Source organism: Hippopotamus amphibius, chromosome 3 (genome assembly GCF_030028045.1).
Source record: "Hippopotamus amphibius kiboko isolate mHipAmp2 chromosome 3, mHipAmp2.hap2, whole genome shotgun sequence".
NCBI classification, from domain to species: Eukaryota; Metazoa; Chordata; class Mammalia; order Artiodactyla; family Hippopotamidae; genus Hippopotamus; species Hippopotamus amphibius.
In genome coordinates this window covers 156,312,003-156,331,671 of record NC_080188.1, presented here as the reverse complement: position 1 = coordinate 156,331,671, position 19,669 = coordinate 156,312,003, and the positions used below count along the sequence as shown (strand labels likewise).

Genomic DNA, 19,669 nt, shown 5'->3' with positions numbered 1-19,669 from the left:
GAGAGGAAAATCTTAAAAAATTATAGTGAGGGGACTCTTGCCTTATCAGATATTATAATAGTAGAAAGCTATATGATTTAAACACAAAGTGCTTTGTGACAGAAGAATAGACAGATCAATGAAACAACAATAAAAAAGAGAATCCAGAAACACAATATATTCAGATATGTTAATTATTTGATATATGATCAAGTTAGAACTAACTTTCTGGAAAGTCATTTGGCAATATTTATTAAGAATCTAAATGTTCATATACTTATCCACAGCAACTCTAGGGATCTAGGCTAAGGAAATAAGGAGATGAGGAAAAGTTTCTTTAAAGGTGTTTCTTATATCTTTATTTATTATCAAAATAAATGTGGAAGAAACCTAAAATTTCCACAATATAGATACATATAATAGAAAAATATACTTTTTTTTTAAATAGGTAAAAAGAAAACATAATTTAAGTACAAAAAAAAATCTGTACGTGAGGCTAAATGAAAAGAAAAAATTAAGGCAGGAGACTATATGGCCAAAATTTCAGTTTTAAAAGGAAAAAGAGAAAGAATATAAGAAAATGCCCATACCTGTATAGTAATGTACCAAATATCTGCAGTTGTTATGACTGGGATTTTTTTCAATTTTCTAGATATTTTATTATGTATAAATAAACATAATCTGATCTGAATAAACATCATTCAAATAAAATTGTTATCTTTTAAGTTCTCACAGAAAGGGCCTTCTATTTGATACAAGATACCTTATTCCAGTTATCACATTGCAGTATTTATTTCATTTAACATATGCTTCTGTGTTTAGTTTCAGGCAAGAAGTTTAAATCTTTTGTGGGTTTTGGTCAAGCATGCATTGAACTTACCGTTCTCTGTGTTTTAATATCATGCGTAAGGCAACAGCACCCAAGCAGAAAAGAATCACTACTCCTGCAGAAAAACCTAGAAAACAAAACAGAGTATCAAATGCTAGAAAAATGTGACCTACATTTTATTTGGAAGTGATTGTGGGGCCTATTCCTAGTGCTGGGGAAAATGTTCTGTGACTTTTCTGCTTATTCTTCTTCAGCCATATAAATACTGAATTCCTGAATAATTATATATGGGCTTAAAGTTTTGGACTCAATACAGTCCATATTTAATCTAAAGCACCAAGCATTTGGCCACAGAATTCCAATCAAGTTTCTGTTGAGCTTTTCTGCTCTTTTCAGTTTTATTAGTAATATTCTTGTCACTAGGGTGAAATTAGGAGCTCAGGACACCAGGATCCCATGACTTTGCATAGCAACATTTAACTCTCAGTTGTGAAATATATTTTGTTACTGCAGAATAAGCCAGTCTATTTTGATAGTAACCAAATCATGCAAAAGACCAAGAGTTAAATTGAATTTTTAGTAAACTAAACTTTTGATTTAAAGCTAGGAATAGTTATTCAAGTTATTTATTCCATTCTATCCAAAAGTGACAATTTATGATGTGAAGTGCACATTAAAAGATCCTTAAAATACTGGGAAAAAAAAGGATTATTTCTTACGAGTTAAAGTAAAAAAAATTAACAGGCAGGTATAGGGCCTCAAATTTTACATACATTTTTATGTCACCATTAGAAGTTTTCTTCAAGTTTCTTCAAAACTTACCACAAATAAGAGGAGCAAGTGAGCCTAAGGAGAATATAGAATCATGAAAATATTAGTCTATAGTCGCGTGGTTCCATATAACTCAAAGCCCCATTGTAATGTCCCAGAAATTAACACGCAGCTCCCTCCTCTCTAAGTCTACTTGAAAAGGTATATTGGAACCCTGAATTACACCCACTCTTTCTTCATATCTTATGTAACAACTTCATTGGCCTTTAAATGTTTTTTCCACTTTAAGTTAGGGTAGTTCATGAAAATCCCAATAAACTAAACTTTATAATCAGGGGTTTATCAGGTCAGAATGCAAACATTAACCATTACGACAGGTTTGGTTAACATATTTTTAGAGGTCCTTGTCATATTGGTAAGCATTTATAAGTCAAGATTCAGCAATAACAGAAGTCTCAGCAGCAACTCTCTTCAAAATAGAGTCTGTCTTCTGTATCTGTGGGTTCAACCAGCCACAGATCAAAAATTATTCGAAAAAGCAAAAAATTCCAGAAAGTTTCAAAAAGCAAGACTCATGCTGTGAGCCCAGCAACTATTTACATAGCATTTACACTGTGTTTGGTATTGTTAGTAATCTAGAAATGATTTAAAATATACGGGAGGATGTGCACAGGTTATATGCAAATACTATGCCATTTTATACAAGGGACTTGAGCATCTGCAGATTTTGGTATCCAAGGGGGTCATGAAACCAATCCCCTGAGGCTACCAAAGGACAACTGTAAAATGTTGTTAGTTTTGCATCTTTTAAGTTAGTGGTCTTCTTTCTTCATTTTCTTTCTTTATTTCCCCCATCCTCAGCAAGTCTCACTATTACTGCATTAGACCACTGACTTCAAATTCGTCTCTTACTACACCACTGGTCACAGAGCTATGTCAATTTAAAATCCAGGAGTCCCTAACATTGAGGGATACCCCTCACTCTTTTCTTTCCAGAGAAACAAGTGGGAACTGAAGTGAAGCCTTTGCACTTACTTGGTGATTTGCAAACGGCCAGGGGAGGGTTCCATCGGTGATCTTCCTGACACTGGCTCTGGGGACTGCCTTCCAGGGTATACCCATCTTCACACTCTAAAGTGATGACAGCTCCATACTGATACATTTTTCCAGGCTCAAGCGTACTCTGGATTCCATTTATATGCTCTGGGAAGCTACAGTTCACCTCTGAAATTAAAGCAATCTAATTGAAGCTGGGTCAATATTTTGACTTTTTTTTTTTTTTTTTTTTTTATCAAGAACAGGGTAAATGGATACCCTGCCCTTAATGGATAGGTTTATGAAACCAATTTAGTTTATTCTCAGTTAGTAAAACTTCACTGAAATAATGCAAAATGATGTCTTAGTCATAGCCTTTCAGTGCCACCCATCTACCTCAGTAATGTCCAGGTAATCATACCAAATTACTTTCCTTCTTTGTGCTTTAGTTTCTAAACCAATAACGTTGATTAATTTTTGTGGCTTCTTAGAGAAATAATGAGGGCTGAATAGGTAATATTAAGACTTATGAGTTATTGTTTCATCTTCTACTCTTATTCTCCAATTCTTCTTAATATAAAGGCTTCCTCATTTCTTCTTCCATCTTTTCAGTGTAGGGGCCAACAGTGTGAGATTTTGGATTTGAACCTGACTCTAGGACTTTTCATGTGTGTGACTTCCTGTAAGTTACAAATCTCTCCATTCTACTAGGACCTCATCTATAACACAGGGATAATGGCACCAATGTCATACAGTTCTCATGAGGATTAAATGAGATAATGCATGCAAAGTGCTGTGCACAGTATCTGGCATATGGTAAGAAGTGCTCAACTAATATTCAGTATTGACTCACTACTCATATTTCATATGCACTGTTTATGATAATGAAATGACATTCTGAATCCTTTACAAAAGATATACCCATAATCCTATCACCATTTAGAGGAAATAAAAGATAACTTTACTTTTTATGAGTATTTTGTTAAATGCACACTTAACATAACTGTAACCACAGTATAAATTCAGTCTGTATTTTAGTTGTTTAATTTACATAAAGACTTCAACCTTCCATATTTAAATGACCACATAAGTGATAGCTCAGATAAACTAGAGCCTCAGCCGTTTTTCTTATTTTTCAGTATTTAGATTACTTCATCTATTAATCCAATTAAATCCAATTAAATGCATTTAATTAAATGATCCAATTAATGCATTTATTTGGCTATTTTAAGTTGAAAGTACCTAACTGGTATATCTATTGGGGACAAATTTTATTTAAAAAATAAGAAAACAAATAAACAACACACCTTTACAATAAGGGGCAGGTTGGTTCCAGGTTCCCTCATGTGTACAAAGAAGGAGTGCCTGTCCTACAAGCAGGTAGCCTTGGATGCAGCTGTACAGGATTGACATTCCAGGAGAAAATCGAGCTATGTCTCCACCGGTATGATTTCCGTTGGGGATCTTAATTGGATGCTGACATCCTAAGAAAGCTTAGACACCAATATAAAAATATCTTTAACTTAGTACAGAGGAACAGGTAGCCGACACTATCTGTGGCTACAGTGAAACAGAAAGAAGGCAGGAACAAGCCAACTAATCAGTATTCAAAAATATTCATTCCACCCAAACCAAGCAGTACAGGACAGATATTTGCATTTCCCACCTATATCATATATGATCTGAAGACAAATGCCAAATGTAAGATAACAAAACATCAGTGGTTGTAGCCCACAGTTGTAATCTATCAGAGAATAGTAATCTTTTCTTTTCTATTTAAACAGTAGAAAGTCTGTAGTCAAGGGTCACACCCTCAAATATCTACAGGATCCAGGAAGTGAGGTCACCAGATATAAGTCACAGAGTACCTGTCCTTCAAAAAATGGCAGCCACTGCCCAATTCAAAATACTGGTACCTTGCAGGAAAGCAAAGGGGGCCCTCAACTGTATCACAGTTTCACCATTTGTCCTGGGTGGTGGAGTGGGTTTCACTTAAAATAAGACTATGGTGCTAGCCAAAGAAAACAGTTCTGAACTCAGTTCTTGGTCTCCAGTTGGCAGCCTCTGTTGTAGATAGCCACTGGCAGGGATAAAACTACCAATGATAACTATAATTATAAGACAGAATTCAGTGGGTCTTAAGGCCAGCTCCATTCTCCAGAATACTCAAAGATCTCTTTCTAGCTGGTATCACAGCCTTAAATATCAAATTATCAAGTAATTTTACTGCCAAACATTTGCCCAAAAAAAGGTATGTGCATTTCCCCCATTCTAAATTAATAAAAATAATAAATTTGGGAGACTCCATCAGTTTAGAAGTTAACCATTATCCTTTCAAGTACCTTTTTTCAACATGCTTAGAAAGAAAAGGGGAAAAAAGAATGAGCTGGGAAGATAAGGCAAGGCAGGTATTTTGTAAAATAATATGATTGCCTTAGCTTTTACTTGTTTTTCTTTAAGCAGAATGGCAAGTGCAGATTCAAGACCCTTTTTCTTTATTCTGTGCAACGTCCCATATTTTATTTGTTAAAATATCTTACCCTTTTTGATACACGTTGGTACACCTGGCACCCATTTGTTGTCAGTATGACACCTAATCAAGCGACTCCCATTCATGATGAAACCGGGATCGCAGGCAACATGTACTATGTCATTGTGGGAATACAAAGAACGAGTTTTATTTAGCTTGTATCCGTGTATGACTTCTGGGTTAGGGCAGTGAGTCACAGGAGGAGATTTTAAGCACTGTGGGGGAGGTCCAGTCCAAGATCCACGTCCTTTAGAATCACTTATGCACCGTATACTTTTCTCTCCCAGAAGATAGAATCCTTGGTCACATTCGTAAGAGACCTCATTTCCATACAGAAAGTGTTTTACCATCACACCCCTGTGCCTCCCATTGTTAATCACTGGTGGAGGTTGACAGTAGATAACTGCAGAAGAGATTAGGAAATTCACTTCAGCTAGTACACCATGTGGACAGTCTTCATTCAGATACAAATGAAACTATGCAACTGCGTGTACCGCACATAGCTAGAAAGTTATTTAAATTTTAGATGCTAGATTATGCTTTCTTTTAAAAGATAGCTTTATCAAATTTTCTGACTATATGAATAATACCTATTCTTTCCCTCAAAATTCAGAATGTACACTAAAGTATTAAGAAAGGAATAAATATAGCCATGTTCCCATGAAATAGAGACATAGTCTATATTTTTTATTACGAAAATTTTGAGCAATTAGCAGGTATATGGCAAATACAGTTGTTCCTTGGTATCCACAGGGGATTGGTTCCAGGATTCCCCACTGATACCAAATTCTGAGGATGCTCAAGCCCCTTATGTAAAATGGCATAGTGTTTGCATATAACCTATGCACAACCTCGCATATACTTTAAATCAACTCTAGATGATTTATAATACCTAATACAATGTAAATGCTACATAAATAGTTATAAATAAAATGTAAATGCTAGGTAAATAGTAGCCAGCACATAGCAAATTCCAGTTTAGCTTTTGGCAACTTTCAGGATTTAAAAAATATATTTTTGATCTGCAGTTGGTTGAATCCATGGATGTGAAACCCACGGACACAGAAAGCCAACTGCACTCATTTCCTACTTGACAATTTTGCTTCCCAATGCTAGTACCATCCAAACACTAAACAATGTTTCTTATGTACACTGAGCTAGAACACATGGACTGTTAAGGTATAGATTAGTTCTGCAGTGACCTGTCCTCTTTAATCCCCTACAACCTCACTGACAACTTTTTTTGAACTTACCTTTACAAAGTGGAATCTCTTGGAACCAAATCCCATTCTTATCATCTTGACATTTCCGATAAGCATGTCCAGTCAACTGGTACCTAGAGAGAGATTATGATACACTTTCACTTCCTAAAAATCACACCTCTGAAACCTAGCTTCCTCAAACCACTAATACAGAGGCACTTCTAAATAAGAAATTTGGCAGAGAGGAGTCAAAACTCTTGGCCCTTCAAGTAAGAAAACTACTTTAGACATAGAGTCGCTCCCAGCAAAGCCATTTCCACGCCAAGAAAGAACTGAAAAGTTAGAGATACTAGTTAGGCCTTTGGAACCTCAAATTCTCTGTTAGTGTGACCACAAGGAACCTCTAAAGGGAGTCACCAAGAAAAACTGAGGCTAGAATTAATGCACAAAGCAAGGTGGAGACCCTTTCTGAGAATGAATCATACTTACCCATCTTGGCAGGTTGTATTAATTGGTACCACAGGTGAATCAACTGGAAGCACTTGAAGATCTTCTTTCAAAGGTTCGCATGGTGCTTCTAGAGGAGCAAAGTAGGAATTACTTATACATGCCTGATATAAAAGAGAAAGTCAACTCAGGAACTGAAAATACCTTCACACCGAGGGGCAGAAGGGCTCCAATTTCCTGAAGGCATACAGTGAATGGATCTGTTTCCCACAAGCAAGTAACCAGGGTCACAGGTGTAGTTTACAGTCATCCCAGAGACAAAAAGGACCCTATTTCCACCTGTATGCTGACCATGGTGGAGCCCAGGAGGTGGCTGACAGCCTGAAGAGAAAACTTCCCACATAAATACCAACAAAAACTCAAGAACATTAAGTATACAACTTTTGACAACAGACAGTCTGAAACTTTTGAGAGAAAGATCATCAAGCTCTTATTCATTCTTGAGTACTTTCTGCTTTTTTGAAGGAACCTGTCACCTTAAAAAAAGATCCTCTCAATTATCTACCCTGAATATATCCCAGATCCAGGGGGTGTTTGCACAAAGAACATCTACAACAACACGCATAGACAGTTTCATTACAGAATGGAAGAAATGGGACTGTAATCTATGCCCCTTGACTTTTTCGATAACTCTAGCTTTGGGTGGGAGATAACAGACAAGAATAAACAAGTAAATACCTCATTTTTCTCTCCACTGGGTTTTTACCTTTTACACAAACTGGTATTTCAGGATCCCAGGTGCTTTCAGCTTTGCAACGAATCTGACTGCTGCCCTTCAAAGTAAATCCATCATTACACTTGAATATCACACTGTCATTGTAGAAATATGGGGCTTCCTTGCCAGATATCTTGTATCCATTTGCAACGTGGACATGTGAGCACTGAACAGCAGGGAGAGAAAGTTTACAGAGAGGAGAAGGGCCACTCCAGATGCCCATCTCTTGATCATTGCTTATGCAGCGGATGGTGCTCTCCCCAATGAGGTTGAACTTCACTCCTCTCTCTGGCCCAGGGTTACATGTGTAAGTGACTGTGGTTCCATAGAGGACATCTTCTGAGGAACTCCCTGTGTGTACTCCATTGTAGATAACAGGGGGTGGTGGGCAGGTGATTTCTGAAGAGAGAAGAAGTTACTGTACAATTCTGTCCAGTATTAAACACCAAAGAAGAGAAATGAAGCTGGTTATGAATCTTTTATTATCAGGTTTCCTGGAGGATATGGGTGAGATATGATGATATGTGTTATATCAAAGCTCATTATGTATGCAAAATTCAATTTAAAATATTTCATAGGAAAAATTTTTGTAATGTGTTAAAAGTGAAGATGTAGATCAATATCATACTGTGAGGCAGTAAAGTCTGATAGCAAATTATTAATTAAGAATTCTCTTTTTAATAACCAATAGGTCAATAAAAGGCACAGGGGAATAGAATTAAGCTTTTCTGAGAAGGTACATCTTTGTGTTGAAGTGACATGATAGGTTAGCCAGGAATATTTATTGTTGATTGAACATTAACTTTTTGACAGGCAATTTGTCTCATCTGCAAAGTAGGGATAGTACCATTTAATTACAATAACTTTGAAGTCTGCAGTCTTATGCTAACGTTACAGATAAGAGGCTAGAGTTCAGAGAAGTTACATAAGTTGTCCCAGCTCAATAAGCAGTAGAAATAGAATCTGAGTTCAGACCCCACACCAGTCCCCTTTCTCTCCACTAAACTATAGTGTACCCAAAATTACGGATGGTGGCTCATCTACTCACTGACCTCATTGTTCTTATTCTCCCATATCGCAAATGAGAATCAGTAACTAAATCCATTTAAATTAAGTGATTGCTATGCTTTGAAGTAAAAATAGGTGACAACAGAAAGCAAAGCTGTGCAACTATAACTGTTGACAAAGTGAATAGAATGGAATCTAATCTAATTCTCAATCCAATCTAATCTAATTCTTAACCCTATGACATGCCTAAAACATAAATCTCCCAGGATTCTAGATACTCTGTTATTTTTATTTATAGACCTCACATTATTCTGGTTCCTGTGTTATTTTTCTACTCACCTTTACAAAGACGAATCTCCATAAACCAAGAAGTTGTGCCTTGACACTGCTGATAAACACTCTCGCCTAGCCGGTACCTAGGGACAGAGTCACGACATTTTGCCATCTGGTGACCACTAACTTAAGCAAGAGCTATTGGCTCAATAGCAGACACATTACTTTCAGGACAGGCATCAATAGGAACAAAAACATAACCAGCATCAGCATGACTCATCCATTGCACAGCATAGTTTCCATTAATGGAAAAGAAGCGTGATCAACACTCCCATGAATATGTGACAGGGGGGTCTTTGAGATAAACTCTCACACAGACCTTGCAGTGTACACTGACAAACCAGACCTAGTGCAGGCTGAGACAGGCTTCACTCACCCTTCATCACAAGAAGAGTTCACATCTGGTCTAATATATTGATTTTTGGGTTTTTCAAAGACTTGAATTCCTATAGGTTCACATTCTGCCACTAAGAAAAGAAGAGGATGATGAGAAATCAACTCAAGGCAATCTCAAAACCAAAAAACATCAACATTCAAAGCCCGGCACCTTTGCATGTGGGAGCAGTGGGTATCCACACGCCCTCAGAGGTACAATGTATGGATTCTTCTCCTACCAGCGCATAGCCAGGGTCACAGCTGTATCTTACGGATGTTCCAGGGTCAAAGCGAATCATGTGTCCATCTTCCTTTTGCCCATGGAGGATTTTAGGAGGGGCTTGACAATCTAAAGGAAAGGCAGAGAATTTTTCTTATGTAAACAACAATGGAAAGAAACTGAGCCAAAAAAATTGACATTAATGCTACAATTCCAGTCTGGTGGCTGTTGTACAGTGCAGAAGTTATCTTGCAGCCCAATTTTGGGTAATTTTAGATCAGTGGTTGTCAATATTTTTTCTGCATTTAGGCTGCTGCAGTTTTTTTTCTTCCATTCCCACTGGCTGCTCCAACTCCTTTGCTGTCTCTTTCTTTCTTAAGGAATCACCGTGTACGTCTCTTATGGGAGATTCTGATCTATCTGTAGGGTGGGATCTTTGCTGAAGTTTTTTTTAAGAAATCACTGTTTTCCCAGTTTTTTTTTTCTTTAAAAAAATAGGCAACTTAATGGTCCCTAATGTTTTTCCCCCAAGGATACTCCTACAAAATGAATGGGAGACAATGTTTAAAAAGCCTTCTATACAATTTATATTCACTATATTTGGTATAATTGAGGGGACTGGAATCTGGAAAAGGCCCTGCTGAAGTCCATAACCCCTTCTCTAATGCTTCAAAAGGATGAATCAGTGCCACCTGTTCCCAGCACTGGAATACCCACCCTTTTCACAGACTGGCACCGATGGCTCCCATGTGCCTTGGGCATTACATCGGATTCCCTTGCTGCCCTTCATAGTGAAGCCAGATATGCAAGCAAATATCACAGTGTCGTTATAGGAATATTGATCTTTCTGCCCAGATGATATTTGGCCTCTTAGGATCTGGGGAGGTGGACACCGAACCTCAGAAACAGAAAGTTCACAGCGTGGGGCAGGGCCACTCCAGATCCCAGTCTTCAGACTATCAGCTGTACAACGGATAGTTCTCTCCCCAATGAGGATGAAGTTCACTCCTTTCTCTGGCCCCGTGTCACAGGTGTAAGTGACTGTGCTTCCATACCGAACAATCACTGAAGAGCTGCCCGTGTGTCTTCCATTGAGAATGGGAGGAGGTGGAGGGCAAAGAATTTCTAGGAAATTACAGAGAGAGATGATAAGATTGCAACTGTACTACATACAGGCAAAGAATGTCTCAGGTATTTCTAGATGCCACTCTCACATCCTGGGTTCTGGGCCAGTAATATTTGAATCTGTAATGAATCAGCCAAAGCAGCTACAGTAATATAATTCATAAAGTATGATTTAAAACTTTATTCCTGAATAGATCTGCTTTGCTGATCCTTTGATTTCTTTTACCAAGTACATAATCTCTTTTATGTGCATGGCCTGGCTGGCAAAGTACATAGCTTTCAGAGAAAGAAAATCTCAGGAACCCTGTTTTACCTGAGCAAGCAGAGGATAAAAGATAATTCAAGGATGCTTTAGTGAAGAACATATACCTTAAAGATCTAAAGATCTCTAGGGAGATCTTTGTTCTATAAGACTCTCTATAGTAACAAGTGGAAGAAAAGCTTTCAGTTAAGCTGAGAATGTGATGTCCTGTTGAACCTCTGGCCAAGGAGCTAGTTACAAACCACACTTACCTTTGCACACTGGCATCCTGGTCCAAAAAGTACGCTGTCCAACAATTACACACTGGCTAGAAGGTGGGCCTTGTAATTGATACCTGGAGACAAAGGGAGGTCATTCAAAACTATTAGGCAGAACAAAAACCTCTGTTTAAAATCCAAGACAATTTCATTTAATTTGTGGTCACCAACTCCTTTTATTGGCATTACCTCTCACAACCTCAAGCTGTCCATTGGCCTCATGGAAGAGCCATCTGCAGTTTTCACAGTTCACACCATGCACACATAAGTCAAATGAATTACATCTCATTGGCCCTCTAGACACTCACCCTTCACTACAGGAAAAGTTCACAGTTGCACCAACCCGAAGACTTGTGGGCCTCTTTATCTGCCCATTGAGAAACGGTCTTGGAGGTTCACACTGTGCCTCTAAGAAAACAAGCCAAAGACGAACAGAGTGTGTCAAGTAATGTAATAGGCCAAATTCTTAACATCAATTGTAAATTTAGGGGGTACCTTTACATATGGGAGCGACAGCACTCCAGACTCCTGAAGACAAACAGCGAATGGTCTGTTCTCCAAGAAGCAAGTAACCAGGTTCACAGCTGTAGGTCACAGACAATCCTGGGGCAAAGGAGTCAACACTCTCCCCTGTGTGATGCCCATTGGCAATTCTGCGAAGTGATGGACACTCCAGGGGGATATCTTTACACACACACATTAGGAAAGAGTTCATCAGATAACAGTTCCTTCACAACCTGTATTTTGACTTAGTACATACATCCATATAAATGATACATGATCTATGGTAAGCAGTCGTCATTAATTTGCAACTCAGTCTTTTAAAGATCAGACAGGTATGGTTTAATTATATCCATTTTATACCACAAATAGTGCATTATTTTTTATTTTTAGTTACACTTTACAAATTACATTTGCTGCGTGAAAAACTTCAATGACCAAAAAAATGACCAAATTTCACTCATACTCTCATTCTACCCTTAAGCTTATTCTCTACTCCAAAAGTAGCATGTTGTTATTTAGGGGGTTATCCTGCCAGATATTAGTAACATAGTTTTTTTGGATCCTATATGTAATATATATACACACAGATTTTGGTATTGAGTATACCTACACACCCAAAATTTATGTCTTGCTTTATTTGCTTAATAATCTATATCTTTCCATGTCAATACATATAGGACTATCTAAATCTTTATAAAGGCTTAATTGTTGTCCATGGTCACCCCATTTGTGACTATCTTCAGATCTTCCCTCCTTCCAAGATTACATATCTCTTTATAGACAGATAAAATCATATTTTTCTAATAACGGTTTTTTCAACTCTTTAATCAATTTAGAATTTATTAATATTGTTCTTTATTAACAAAATAAATACCTTATTTTGATGGTATAATTTCTGTCAAATATTGCCAGTTCCCATAATTACATAACTGAAATTCAGTTTTAGATTTCAGCAGCAACATAAACCAAACCAAATAAGAAGGAAAGGAAGAGCATACAGTAGTTCCTATTTTCAAAGATACTTGATTTGAAATGTCATGGCTTAGGAGATGAGTTTGGAAAATAGTGGATCACTGAGAAAGTATTTATAGATGCCAAAGAGAACAGCACATCATTTCTGCCAGACTATACTAACACCTTTTATAGATACATTTTTAAATCCATTTGTTGTGTTTTTGCTATTAGACCCTACATTTCTTCTTATTTTGACAATAACGCAGATACATAGCTTAATCTACCCAGTTCCCACAGTCCAGACAAACTCTGGTCTCCATCCTTGTGAGATTTATTCCATTCAATTATTGTGTCTTCAGTTAGATTTTCCCATCATACTTTACAATTCTTTGCCCTGTTGACGTTCATTGAATGAGCATTTATGTCCCTTTACAACTAAGAAAAAACAGGAAACCATAATTTTCACCCTTTCCCTTGCTTTCTCCCTCCACCCTTACCATTCACACATCCACACTGTTCTTCCTTCAGAATGACACCAAACTTAAATCTGCACAGAAATGCAAGGCTCCAAGCTCCTGACACAGTTTTATTTTCTTTTTACTCACCACTCTCACAGGTTGGTAGTGGTGTCGGCCCCCACTTTTTATTTGCTTGGCACCAAACTGTTTTGTTTCCTTTCATGGTGAAGTTGGTATGACAGGTAAATGTCACAGAATCACCGTGTCTGTACGGTGGTCTAGATTGTTTATTTCTGTATCCCCCTGGTACTATGGGCTCAGAGCAAATAGAATTTTTATTGTAATATTCACAGACAGGAGCAGCTTTATCCCAGACTCCATTCACTTCATTTTTAGTTATACAAAAAAGAGTACTTTCTCCAATGAGGCGGAAGGCACTCAGACAACGGTATCTCACCACAGTGTTCACAGATACAGGACCAGAATGATAACTATTCCGCCCATTTTTGATAGAAGGAGGAGGGTCACAAAAAATCCCTGTAAAGTAGAAAAGAAAATATGTGGTCAGACTGATCATGACAATAAGATTCAAATTTAGATAAAAGGTCCAAATATAGGTCATATCACTTTTTCAGAAATAAACTTAGAAATTTGTATAATTTATTTCTTATTCATAGTCCCTGCCTGTCCCCAAGCTCCTAAATTCTTACCTTTCTCTTGATCCTCAGCAAACAAAGCCATATAGGACTACAAGCCATCTTGACCAAACAATGACAATGAAGCAGAATTTATTGAATAGTTCTGTGTCTAACCAACTTTAATAATGAAAGAAAAGGCAAACAGTACATGAAAATATGTTAATGACATACTAATCACACGTGGAAAGGCACCATGGACTAATGAAATCTGGGCTCATTAGACCTGGTTTCAAATCCCCACAATCGTTCAATAGCTGTGTGACCTTAGGCAAGTCTTACCCTCTTTAAGGCTCAGTTTCCTAGTCTAGTATAATTCAAGGTTGTAATGAGAATCCAGTGAGATAAAAGTACGTGAAAGGGGCAAGTACAATACCTGGAACATACTAATTATGCAGTGTCTGTTTCAAATACATTACTGGGGCTGTAAGTAGTGAGACCACATTCTGTCTCATTTTCAAAAGATACTGCAGCTTCACCGCAACGCATTTGTCACCTTTTGATGCTGGTCCCATTTGAAAAAGCCACAGGAAGTGATCAGAAGTTTTGAATAATGATCTCATATCTTTTATCTGCTTGTCCCAATGGGCGTGAAGAATATTGTTTATAGCTGCATTGGTATATGCACACCTTTCTGAGTGTCTCAAAATAAAGGAAAAATTGCCAAACTCCAAAACTTTTGGTTGATTTTCGTTTAGCTCCAAGAGTTGCTCATCAGATGAGGAACGGGCATAAGAAGACACAGCCAAACCATTTCAGCATATCAATGCTACTCATTTTCAGTAGGGGTGACTTTCAAGAGCCTTTATCCTTACACACATAGAATACTCAATACCATATGTAGTCAATTGAATAAATTTAGTTTTGATCTGCATTCTAGAACATACAGAAGAGCAGCATATATATGTTCATATTGTTAAGATTTCATAATTGATAATGCATGAGAACACACCACAAATCAAGAGGCATGATCCATACTTGATTATTTTTGCTTTCTACTCACGTTCACAGACAGGAAACTTATTATTCCAGAGTACTCTCATTCCTTCTGAGACACACTGACTAGAAGATTGGCCATTTAACCGATACCTTAAACAATAAGGAGCAGCAAATCATCACCAGAACAAACCAATTCTTGGTTGCATGGAATTAATCACTTATCTCAAGTATATGGTATTAATAGGCTCTATTTTTGTAAGCATTTGGGGCTTAAGGAAAAAGTTCAAGACTGTGAATCAGCTAAGCTATGTGAAGATTTCAGACCAGCTAAAAACACAGAGAAAACAGTCCTAATGATCTGTTCTTTTTTGAATTCTCTCTTTTCTGCTTCAGCATCCAAATGTCAAGATTCTCTTGACCATTAGAAGGAAACAACCTCAGTTCCTAGTGAAGAAAACATCAAAGGCTTCGTTCCCCAAGCTCACTTCAAAGAGCTCCTCTTACTGAACCCCCAACATCTATTCAGTCTCCATAACAGATGCCTACTTTGGTTTTGCAAATGATGACAGGACAATTCTCATTTTTGGCTGGCCATGCACCATACACATATTTGGAGAAAATAAGTGGGATTTGCTTACTAACAGAATTCTTATTGATAAAGGGTAAAGAAAAGGAGAGAAAAAATTCAGAGAAAGAAAAAAAAATTAACTATCTTGAAAGATCACACTTTGCAATGCTTTGCTATGGATCATAGGGCCCCGTTCAGGCCCCGTCACCTTGCACTCACCCCTTATCACAAACAAATGAAACCTCTGCCCCAAGCTGGAGATTAGGAGGAGCTATCACACGACCGTTGAGAAGTTGGTTTGGAATGGCATCGCATGATTTCACTAGAAAAAAAGAGAAAAGGCTAGCACGTGAAGAGTCAGGAAACAGCTGAGTTTCCTTGAGATGGAATAGACCTTTAAGCACCTTCACATTTGGGGGCTGGATGGCTCCAGGTTCCCAAGGATGTACACTGCATAGGGTTAGTTCCAATGAGAGTGTAGCCAGGCTCACAGCTGTAGGACACTTTCTGTCCAATTGCAAAGAATTCCTCATCCAATTTGTTATAATTACCATGGTGAATATGTGGAGGTGGTAGACACCCTGAGAAAAGAACAGGACCAGAGGCCTTTTATTTCTGAAATAAGAACTTTCTTCTCTATAACCTAAGCCAACTTGAGGTTGACAGGTTGGCAGGAGTCGGATTCATGTCAACTCTCCTAAGTGTAAGGCAGAGACTATTTTGGGTGAGGTGGAGTGGGGATAACATGTGTTACATGTTTTAGACCATGATGAACCTTGCATCTATCTTCCTTCTGTATCCTGATCTATGCCAGGAAACATTATTCCCACTCTTCATTTTCCCATTTCATTTAAATGGATATACTCTCACTAATGTTGTAGCCAAGGAAACCAAACAATTCTAATGTATTTTTATCACCAAAATCTCCTCTTTCTTCCTGCTCCCTGAACCACTGATGAAGTTTCTGAGCCTTGTGGGAGCGGTTCCCAGTGTTGCCAGGTTTTTGGTAAGTCAGGCATTTCTCAATAAGAGCAGGGGAGAAGGGGAATGTGGGAACATGACTCAATCTTAATTCTAGCCTTATTCCATGAAGGCTACATTTTTCGATAGGAGAATATATAATACCTACAGTAATTTGAATCAAATTCTGATCGGCCAATTTCCCCCATTGGCCTGGCCAATAGGATTGAGAGTTTATATTTTATCCACGTTTAAATAAAATCTAATCACATGATTTTAATCATATAAAAATCTCTGATCATTGGCTCTGGTACTATCTGCTTTTTTTTAAGTGTCTTCTAATTTCCCCTACATTAATGCATATCTAGCACTGTCCCAAAATATAGTAAATTTCCCACCTCTTCAACATTTAGATACTACTTTCAAAGTTTACTTTTAAATTCTTTAACCAGGATATCCAATTACATACACTATCTTTATCCTCCTCCTCTCATAGTTACTATATATCTATTCCTCGCAAAGTCTCATTTTATTTCTAGATCCCCAAAGTTTCAGCCCAACTCACCCTTGAAACACCTTGGCAGTGGAGGATTCCATTTGTTGGGTGGTTGGCACCATACTATGTTGCTGCCTTTCATGGTAAAGCCAGGCTTACACTTAAATATCACAGAATCATTTAAGGAAAATGAGCGCCTAAATCCAGACTCCATAATTCCATTTTCAACTTCTGGAATTGGGCATTTGACTACAGGAATACACTGAGGGGGAGGGCTGCTCCAAATGCCAACTTGATTGTCTTTGCTGGTGCAGTATATTGACTTCTCACCCACGAGGTCAAACAGCTTTTCCCCACTCTGTCCAACATGGCACTTATAAGCAACCACCATTCCATAGTAAAAGTACTCTTTATCACTGCTGTAAAAGTCTCCATTGGAGATGGCTGGGGGTGACTCACAAGGAATAGCTTGGTGGGGTAGACAGGAAAAGAGAGAAGGCATTTAAATGTTATACCTTCTAGGAATTTTGTCTTAACTCTGCAAACCAAACTTCCACTTAGCCTACAATTAACCTATATCGTTGAAAATCTGTATCCTCATCTCAAAGATGGTTCTAAATGGGAAGTAGCAAGGTAGGAAGATACACAGAATTGGCCCAATAAAAATCCACAAAAATATGATCTGGTCACCAGTTCCTACCCCCAGAGTACAGACAAACTATAACAAAAGGCATCTAGGGTGGCATACATTTTGCATGGAATGAAGTTGGCAGTGTGTAATCTTGTGGCATATTTAGATTTGCGCACTTATTCACCATGAGATAACTTACCATCAAAAGACAGTAAGCAAAGGAAAGTACAGTAGGATTGGGGCATGGAAGAAGATAAACCACAAATCTGTGTCCAAAATTACTCACACCAAGTGTAACTCTCCTAAATACTTATTTTGATGTGTAGATGCCCACTTTCCCTCTAGAAGGGGACAAGAGGAATTACCTAGGGTGCAATAAAGGGAAAATTCTACTCACATTCACAAAAAGGCATGTCCTTATCCCAGTTTACAGTATTGTCTGAGATAATAATACATGTAGCAGATGAGTCACCAATGAGTCGATATCTAAAGACAAAGAGATGAGTGATCATCTCCCAGCTGGATATTTTAGAAAAGTTTAGTTCTTTTTCCACTGAAAGAATGGCAAGGAATAGAATATCATATATGACAAATAATGGTGACAGACTAAGGACTCATACAAAAGATCCAACAATTTAAAGACAAAAGAAATTTGACCTCCTGGTCAGTAACACTGAAGATTTAAAATTGGAAGGGAAGTAGACTAAACTTTTTTCTCTTCTAGGGATCCTCTCTGGTGGGTAATCCTGGAGAATTGTCTCTGGAGCAGTTCAGAGAGGTGATTCTCTTTTCACTTATCTATGTTTAAGGGAGTGGCAATTACTCAGATCTCTTTTGGAAGATGGGAGATTTCTGGTTGAAACTGCTGTTCTAATATCCATGTACTCTGGAGATGTCTCCTGCCAACTCACCCTTTATCACAAGAATATGTAATTGTTGACCCAAACACGATACCCATGGGTGCGAGGACAGAGCCATGGAGGAGTTCTCTAGGACTCATACATTTTTTACCTATAAGGGAGAACAAAACAGAACAGAATTTTGGACTGGGATTTGGGGGACATCTTGTGTTTGATATTAAATTCCAACCTTACTGGACTTGCTGAGTAGCCTACTTATGTTTATTGAAAGAAATTTGGGGCATTTACAAAACTTCTGTCTTACAAAGGATCAGTCAACTCCATAACACTATTTGTTTAAAGCATGTAGTCTATATTTCTGAACATGGATGCAAACATTGTTTGTAGTACCATAATTTAATCTCTACTTTCCTTTTTTATATTCTATCAGTTGATGGCAACATCTACCAAGTCTGTGGGGAAAAAAAAATCTCACAGTCATCATTTCCTATCTGTAACTCATTCTCTCTACCCCTGGCCCTTAATTCAATTGATCACCAAGTTTTCATGACTGGCTTTCAGAAATCTCTCTCCAAAGCAACTATTTTGCCACTGCTATAATCTCTCATTGGATCACTGAGTAATAAAATTTACCTTTCTAATGCTGGTCACCATTGGTCCAGTACAACTCCTATGCCACTGCACACATTATCTTTCAAAAGCACAAATGTGGTCGTGCCACTCCCCACATTCAAAAACTTAACAATGACTTACCATTGTTTATTGGAAAAGAATGCATGGCCCACAACAGTAAAGCTCCAATCCACTTAATCACTACTCTTCGTCACCATGCACTTTATATTCCAACCATACTGAATTTTTTTACTTTCCAGAGACATCATGTTCTACCATACCTTTATGTGTTGACTTATGCTGTTTCCTCTGTCTGTAATGCCTAGATTTCTCTGTTCTGCTAGATAACGTTTATTATTTACTTCTCTATGATGTCATAAAATTTTATTTCTATAAATAAATTACACCATAGCACAGTATTTGTTTAAAAATCAGTCTTTACAAATAATACAGGAGTTCCTCAAAGACAGAGACTAGCAGATTAATTTTTATATCTCTCCCAATCCCCACCATCTAGACTAATGCTTCACACCCAGTAAATATTTCTTGAATATTCTTAGAAATTGAGTTGGGAAGAATGAGGTAAAACTAATATTCCTTGTATACTAACTTCTAGGATCACTGTAACACAGTATAGAGACCATAGAACAAGGTCATGGGGATTATAGGATAGACAAGTTTGGCCAGCTGTGATGACTTAACCACAGTACCTGATGCTTAATACCTTTAGGAGTAAAAGAAAACTTGGAGGGTCTAGGATCCCCCTTCATTTGAGATTACTTATTAATTTTCTCATCTTTTATCTTGAAAATAATAGGCTAGCCCACAGAGACATGCTACAGAC

The 19,669-nt window shown here is 37.7% G+C and overlaps 1 protein-coding gene across 4 annotated transcripts in view; it reads right to left on the bottom strand.

The window, feature by feature from the left end:
- CR2 (complement C3d receptor 2) overlaps nucleotides 1-19,669 on the bottom strand; it is a 34,654-nt gene that overhangs the window by 7,196 nt on the left and 7,789 nt on the right. The window contains exons 3-25 of one of the 4 annotated variants that reach the window (XM_057728246.1): nucleotides 18,265-18,364; nucleotides 17,751-17,839; nucleotides 16,792-17,190; nucleotides 15,671-15,847; nucleotides 15,486-15,588; nucleotides 14,763-14,848; nucleotides 13,212-13,601; nucleotides 11,644-11,832; nucleotides 11,457-11,556; nucleotides 11,143-11,225; nucleotides 10,222-10,629; nucleotides 9,457-9,633; nucleotides 9,286-9,376; nucleotides 8,916-8,992; nucleotides 7,560-7,967; nucleotides 6,998-7,174; nucleotides 6,836-6,923; nucleotides 6,398-6,480; nucleotides 5,155-5,547; nucleotides 3,922-4,107; nucleotides 2,615-2,803; nucleotides 1,631-1,654; nucleotides 860-935 (exon numbers count right to left, since the gene is read on the bottom strand). In XM_057728246.1, coding sequence (XP_057584229.1) covers nucleotides 860-935; nucleotides 1,631-1,654; nucleotides 2,615-2,803; nucleotides 3,922-4,107; nucleotides 5,155-5,547; nucleotides 6,398-6,480; nucleotides 6,836-6,923; nucleotides 6,998-7,174; nucleotides 7,560-7,967; nucleotides 8,916-8,992; nucleotides 9,286-9,376; nucleotides 9,457-9,633; nucleotides 10,222-10,629; nucleotides 11,143-11,225; nucleotides 11,457-11,556; nucleotides 11,644-11,832; nucleotides 13,212-13,601; nucleotides 14,763-14,848; nucleotides 15,486-15,588; nucleotides 15,671-15,847; nucleotides 16,792-17,190; nucleotides 17,751-17,839; nucleotides 18,265-18,364 — 4,093 coding nt within the window. The remainder of the gene's footprint in view (nucleotides 1-859; nucleotides 936-1,630; nucleotides 1,655-2,614; nucleotides 2,804-3,921; nucleotides 4,108-5,154; nucleotides 5,548-6,397; nucleotides 6,481-6,835; nucleotides 6,924-6,997; nucleotides 7,175-7,559; nucleotides 7,968-8,915; nucleotides 8,993-9,285; nucleotides 9,377-9,456; nucleotides 9,634-10,221; nucleotides 10,630-11,142; nucleotides 11,226-11,456; nucleotides 11,557-11,643; nucleotides 11,833-13,211; nucleotides 13,602-14,762; nucleotides 14,849-15,485; nucleotides 15,589-15,670; nucleotides 15,848-16,791; nucleotides 17,191-17,750; nucleotides 17,840-18,264; nucleotides 18,365-19,669) is intronic. The other 3 variants (XM_057728242.1, XM_057728244.1, XM_057728245.1) reach the window with 3 other exon arrangements.